General features: G+C 41.5%; 1 protein-coding gene across 1 annotated transcript; it reads left to right on the forward strand.

Annotated features, from left to right (window-relative positions):
* The first annotated feature begins 2,591 nt into the window (after positions 1-2,591).
* On the forward strand, positions 2,592-3,542 carry LOC149452596 (olfactory receptor 1496-like). The gene has a single exon (XM_089689279.1). The coding sequence runs from the start codon at positions 2,592-2,594 to the stop codon at positions 3,540-3,542; it is 951 nt and encodes a 316-aa protein (XP_089545405.1).
* Positions 3,543-7,606: the final 4,064 nt, after the last annotated feature.

Here is a 7,606-nt window from a genome sequence, read left to right on the forward strand (position 1 = left end):
TTCACTCTCTAGTTTTAGAAAATCAAACCCTATACCTAGGGATATAATGAAAACAACCAAATGTTTGCGTATAGGACTTAACATATTCCCATGCAAACCTTAATTTTATGTAACAGATGTTGTAGGTGTGTGGAAGATGAAACATTCCATACATCTTAGTGCCGGACTGGCATTCGGACAGATGTGGACTCCTGGGCAGGTTACTTTCCCTTACCTCTCTTCCCCCCCGTTTCTTCCTGTACTTGCTTTCTTATCCCTATATTTGTATTGTTGTACTCAGTTGTACAAGTTGTACTCACTTTTTTCCCTTATCAGTTTCATATTGTGTAACATGGTGTTTATACAAATATTGTTCTTTTAGAAGGGTCATATACTCAAATATCCAAGGCTAGGGTAACCCATATGTCTCCAAGTCCTTCTGCATTTTACCATAGATACCCTTCCCAACTTATACTAATTAAGAAATAACCAAAGACCCAATCTGGAGAAAATTGGCCAGCTTGGCCGTTTAATAACAAATACACAAAAATAACATTCCTTAAAACAGAAAACATATTCATAAACCAATTGCCATGACATACAGGTTGCAGGTCTTGGGAGGCACTTGAGAACTAACATCAGGTTGTGTATCTGCGTTACTACTTCACGTTCCCCAGCCACAAAACATTAGCTCAGGGTCAAAATCACTTCTCTGCAGATACCAACTTGTTACTACATCCCAGATAATACCCCAATAACTGGAATCCAACATAGGATGCCATACCTTAGATGGGTCACTGCTATGAACTGTTCCAAAAATGTTAACGCCTCCAAAGGCCCCAACCTCCAAAGGCCCTAGAGCCCGAACAAAAAAGCACAACAGCAGTGCGGGAAGATTTCTTCACATTCTCTGCTTCCAAGGATTTTGCTAATCGTTGGGTCACCTCCTCATGTACCCCCAGCGGCTGCACCTACTCTCCGCAAACTCCCAGTCTGGTAAGTGACCACCTTTCTGACCAACTATAACTTAACCCTGTCCCCTTTTTCATGTAGCCCTTCACCTATTTTTTTTTTTGCTTTGGGCTTATCTTGACCTACTGAGTCTCCCAACTTCCTCTCCTTCTTCCCAAACAGAAGAGTGATTGTGTATTGTATCTAAGTTTGGTTATACAGGTACATATCCATGCAGGGGTGGACTGACAACTCATGGGGCCCCCGGGCAATAGGGGATCATGGGGCCCCTGTGTCCTTGCCCAAACTCAAAAAAGCCTATGAAAAAGGTACCAGGGGCATCTCATGGGGCCCCCTACTGACCCCGGGCCCTCGTGCGGTACCCGAGTTTCCAAATGGTCAGTCCACCCCTGTATCCATGAGATTTTTCTATAAGTCTCCCTTTATTATTGACCCCAGACGGGGTTACAACTATGAATGACAACTAACATTAGATCTGAATTTCAAGAGCATTATGTCTGATATAACTGTGTATTGATGGACACTTGGCTGCTAAGCACTTTTTTGAATGTTTTATACCTAATTGTTATTGTTTTTTTTTGTACACCTGTACACTTTGCTACCAGGAACTATTGTATTTTCTTCTTTTGGTGAAAAACAATAAAAAACAATAAAAATAGAAATATTTCATGCACTTACAACTTCTGTTTCAAATAACATTTGGCTCGATTCTGATGGAAATTCAGGGTTGCATGAGGGCATGTTAGGTTCTCCATTAAGATTTTTCTTTTTGTTTGCTCCACAAAAAGAAGAAAAAGTAATCCAGTCAGTATCCACCAAATTGCTAGACCTCAACTTATACTAGGCTATGTTTCACTACAGTTTATTGTATATCACATCACACTGTACCAGCTATAACTCAGAAACACCATACTGTACTGAAACACTTTTTTTGAGATGTACATAGTATACTTGTATCACTCAATACAAAAAATAAATGGATGAAAAAAGTAACATTACAGCACAATTGGCTCTTATCTAAATTGGCCCCATTATGTGTATGTTTGCTTGTGGGATAGGGACCTTAGATTGGAACCTTGAGGACAGGGACTGATGTGTTGAATGTATAATATATGTAAAGGGCTGCGTAATTTGTGGAAGATGTAAACATGCCTGTAATAAAACAAATAAATTAAAGCAGTAGTAAACCATAGCTGAAAAAATATGTAAATAAATAAAATCCCTTGCAAGGCAATGTCATAATGTGCTAGTATGCATCACGTACTAGCAAATTATGAAGGACTTACCTTAAAACGAAGCCCTCTAGCGGCACGCTGTCACTGCTGCAGAGGCTTCCATCTTCAAAGGGTCTTCGTGAGCTCCAGCTGTCTGATTGGCCAAGTCACAATGACACCACTCCCATACGGGAGTCCTGATCCATGGTACAATGTCCTGAAGGAATGCCATGGGTATGCCATTCCTTCAAAGCACATGCACTGGTGCTCAAAAAGAACAAATATCTCCTAAATGGTGCACGTTTAGGAGATATTTATTTTACCTACAGGTAAGCTTTATTATAAGTCTACCTGTAGGCACAAGTAAAAAAAAGAAGAGTTTTCTATCACTTTAAATCACACGTTTTAATATTCTATCTTCAGATTATGAAGAATAAGAATGTGACCAGGATCTCCACAATCCACCTCCTAGGATTTCAGACTCCGGACAATGTTACATTTTTGGTGTTTTTTATTTTCCTTATAACTTATTGTGTTACTGTAATGGGGAACCTCCTGATTATCTCACTGGTGTCCTACAGCAAAACCCTCCATTCTCCCATGTACTTCTTCCTCTCCCAGCTCGCTGTGTCGGATATCTTGCTGGCCACTGACATCCTTCCAAAAACAATCCAAGCAGTTTTGATGAAAGATACGGTGATATTATTTTCTGATTGCATCTCCCAGTTTTATTTCTTTTGTGCTGCAGAAATGTTGGATAGCCTTTTTCTGACTGTGATGTCCTATGACCGATATGTGGCCATCTGTAAACCATTGCATTATAGTTTCATAATGAACCACCGATGTTGCTGTATAGTGGTCATTACCCTTTGGACTTTGACCTTTTTAATTTTGCTGGTACATCCTTTTTCCTTATGTAGGTTACAATTTTGTGGTCCCAACATTGTTGACCACTTTTTCTGTGACCTGGATCCAATTCTAAAGCTTTCCTGCTCTGATACAACCATTGTTCAACTACAAATAACATTGTTAAGTGTTTTCCTTGTTGTCATCCCATTTATTATCATTATGGTATCCTATGTTTATATTATAATCACCATTCTTAAAATTCCAACTATTACTGGAAGAAAACAAGTATTTTCAACATGCAGCTCCCACCTAGCTGTTGTCTCTATCAATTTTGGATCACCGGCTTGTGTTTATTTGGTGCCTAGTAGGGGGTCATCTTGGAATATAACAAAATATTTAGCATTATTGTACACAGTAGTTTGTCCACTGATGAATCCATTTATATACACTTTAAGGAATAAAGATCTGAAAAAAGTTGTTAAAATTGCTTTTAACAAACTCGTCAATGTGCATTCCATTAGAGATTAAAGGGTAAGCTCACCTTTTGTTAAAATAAATAAATACACATATTTTTTCAAGTAAAAAACGTGCATTTATTATTTTTTTTTACAATGCAGCCTGTAAGGCATTGCATTTGTAATCAGTAGATCACGGGTGCAATGCCAGGCTCCTGCAGACTCTCAGTCAACTGTCTGCCTGTACTTCTCATATGGGCAGACAGTTACTGAACTTCAGGAAGAACCAATGAGTTATGAGAGTGCTCACTAGTGCCCTCATAGTTCATTGAGAACTATAAGTCATCTGCCGCAGTGGCAGACAGTACTTGTAACCCTGTTTAACAACAGAGAACAGACCAGACGTGATTTCTCTTGCGCTCTAGGACCCAGGCGGGTGGCAAATGGATGGAACCAGAACTGGAAAAAGCGACCACCAGTGCATAAAAGGTTGTGCAGCTCCAAACAAGGCTGGGGAAGCCTGACCAATACTGCAAAGAGCTCTGATGAAGAAGGTATGGTCTTCGAAACGCGTCAGATGTACTGAGTGTCTACCCCCATGATGGGATTCGCACTGGCTCCTTATCTTTGAAGTCCCTTTGAGGACTTACATGCCTGATTTTATTCGCTGTTTGGGAGTACCATTTTCTAATTAATAAATTTTGGTTACTGAGGTAATGCGCAAGGTTGGTGCGCTTCTCGTTTTTGTTTCACTTAACAACAGAGAACACCATTCAAGCCCACAAGCCTGGTAGTCCACTACATGCAGGTGTCATCATCTAAGGTGCTCATCTAAGGTACTCATCCAAGCCCACTGTATAAAGCTGAGTATAAGAGACACCTCACTCCTGGGCTCCTCTCAAGCCACTCCCCACCAGGAGGAAGCTTGGGATGAACCCAGGCTGAAGCTGCTTTTGGACTTAATGTAATATTCGGGCTGTCAGGAGTGTGGCATCTCTTATATTCAGCGTTAGATGGTACTTGTAGTTAACCTCTTGCCAACCACTTCACATAGGAGTGTGGAGGCACAGTTGCTCTCCTGCACTGGATCACATATCTAATACGTGATCCAGGTCTTCTGGGCACGCACCCGCCCGCTGCACCGGCTGTGCTGTCATTAGTCACAGCACAAGCCAATCAGCGAGTCCCAGCCAATGATTGCCAGATGGGACCCACTGATTGGCGAAGAGAAAGACAGGACAGAGATATGTGAGTGTAAACAACACACTCTAACCACGAAAGTGTGATGTGCCAGTTTTTGTTTCCCTGCAAAGCAGGGGCTTAAAACTGGAACAACCCTTAGTAAAACCAAGCACATCCCTTAGTAAAACCAAGCACTATTAGGCACACAGTTAACCCTTTGATTGCCCCTATATATTAACCTCTGCCCAGCCAGTGTCATTAGTAAAGTGCCAGTGTATATTATTATCACTGATCATTGTATTAGTGTCCCTGGTTCCCACAAAGTGTCAAAAGTGTCAAAAGTCAGTTAGCATCAGACTGCCCGCCATACTATTGCAATCCGGCTATAAGTCGCTGATCGCCACCATTACTAGTATAAAAATAAATAAATAAACATTACAGTATATATGCCATAGTTTGTATGTGCTATAACTTTTGCGCAAACCAATCAATATACACATATTGTGATTTTTTTTTTAACCAAAATATCTAGCAGAATACATTTTGGCCTTAATTTATGAAGAAATGTGTTTTTTATTTTTTTTTTTATTGGATATGTTTTATTGCATAAAGTAAAAATTATTGGGTTTTTTCAACATTTTTGGACTTCTTTAATTTATAACACAAAAAATAGAAAATAAAACAGTGGTGATGAAATACCGCCAAAAGAAAGAAAAATGATATAAATTTTATTTTGGTACAGCGTTGCATGATCGAGCAATTGACATAGCCAACTGTTGGAGGGGTTTGTTTGCTTTTTTTAAAGACGCTAGCAATAAAACGTCATTTGCCAGCAATTTTAAACACTTTTCTCTTTGTAAATGTAGTGCTACTGCAACAATTTCTTTACATCACAGAGATGCAGCCCTTCAAAGGCAGGATTAGGGCACCTCTAGGCAGAGGTATATTTACCACAAGGCAAACAAGGCATTTGCCTAATGTGGCATTTTTCAAGGGGGAAGAAGCATTTTTCAGGTAGCACTGCCCCCTGAAAGAAGTGATGGAAGAAGGGACACACGCAGCATGGGGACCAAGTGGGATCTAGGAGAGGCTGCGGGCTGCTTGATGGTGTATGCAGAGCCCGACTCTTGTTACTGGGGATGTCCGGAGCTGTGAAGGTGAGTGTCTTCTCTCTTGCCAGGGTGCGGGGAGTTGCCAGTGTATGGGGGGTAGTGGTAGTGGAAGGCTTTCCCGGGTGGGGGTGGGGTGTTGTTGCTCAATGTCAGGCTCTCTTCGTGGGGGAGGGGGGTGTTGGTCAGTGTTAGGGTCTCTCTGTGGAAGTGGGGGTGAGACGATTTGTGTGTTGCCTAGTGTAGCATGAAACCTAAATACACCACTGCATCCAGGCATATCATTCAAAGGAAATGGGCATTTGAAATCATTTTCAATGTTTCACGTGAAGCATTTGAATAATCATTGCTCCTGGAGAAACGAAAACCTAAATAAATAAACAATCCATACATATTCCTTTGGGCAGTGTCTTCTCCTCCATGCTATTTTTGATGCTGCCTTTCCTGTTAGCTCAGTAAGTGGGTGTTTTTATTTGACAGATTTGACTCTCATAGATTTTTGGTATTGGCATCTGATCTTCTTCAAAAGTAGCTGAATAAAGCTTGAACTGAACCCTGGATTTCCACACCCATTTAGATATAATTTGGATAATTTGGATTTTAGTAGAAAGCTTGATTGTGAATTTATATCTACAAAATGGTTGATTAAATGTATTGAACTTCCAGAGGAATTATCATGATATGAAAACCACATAAGAACCTATGTGGTACATTTTTTTTGTACTATTTGGGCTGTTCCCAAACCCCCCAGACTGTCCAAGTTGTTTTAGTCCCGGGGGCCAGGGTGTCGCTCTCAGTTATCCCTTTTTTTCTTTTTTCTTTTACTCACTCCGGCTTTTATATTTCTTTTTTCCCTCTGTGTGACTTCTTCCCTTCCCACCCCCTTCCCTTTTCCCCCAGCCTCCTCTCCCTGGGTCCACCCCCCAGTGCTCCGCCTTGGATCCAATTTCCCTTAGCAACCTTCCTACCTCCACCATGGGACCCCTATCTTTCACCATTTCGGCGAAAACTAAATGTAGGGGAGTCCTCATTGCCTTTCATCGTACAGTTCCTTTTATACTCCAAACTCAAATTGGAGATCCAGAAGGTTGTTATCTTATCCAATCTGGATTGCTCCTGGACACCTTAGTTACAATTGTCTCATACTATGCCCCTAATCAGGATCCCCTCCCGTTCCTATCCCACCTGCTGACTACTATAGACCACCACAAGCGTGGTACCCTGCTCATCTGCGGAGACTCCAGTCTCACAGTATACCCATTTCTTGATAAATCTCCTCAACCATCCCTTCCCCCAGCTGCCTCACGCTCTTTCCAACAATTTCTTAATCGCCACTTCCTGGTAGATTCCTGGAGAGAACTCCACTCGGTAAGACGCAGATACACCCACTACTCCTATCCTCATAAGTCGTTCTCACGCATTGACCATATATTTATTAACGTCGGCACCTCCTGCAGACTTCGAATCTCTGACATTCTTCCTATTCCTTGGTCCGATCACTGCGCAGTCTTTGCGTCCCTCTCATCCCTATCCCCTCAAGCTTCTAACAGTGGTTGGGTAATTAATGACAACTTACTTTCTTACCCTCAAAATAGTCTTGACCTCGAGAATACTCTTAAGGAATATTTACAGTTAAATTCTACCTCAGATATCTCCCCTCTTCTGTTATGGGAAGCGCATAAGCCTGTTCTCCGAGGACTTTGTATTAGTAAATCGTCCTTCCTCCGCATAGAAAAGCAGCAAACTTGCCTCCGCGTTGAGGCGGCCTACAACCAGTCCCACCTCCTATTTCAGATCAATCCTTCCCCTTCTCACTGCAAAGCTTTGGAACAAGCCCGCGTCAAAC

This window comes from Staurois parvus, unplaced genomic scaffold, assembly GCF_062004578.1.
Source record: "Staurois parvus isolate SC_StPar_1 unplaced genomic scaffold, SC_StPar_1.0 ptg000470l, whole genome shotgun sequence".
NCBI lineage: Eukaryota > Metazoa > Chordata > Amphibia > Anura > Ranidae > Staurois > Staurois parvus.

Excerpts from the sequence above, each read along its gene's own strand:
- LOC149452596 (XM_089689279.1), top strand. The coding sequence starts at position 2,592 with ATGAAGAATAAGAATGTGACCAGGATCTCCACAATCCACCTCCTAGGA.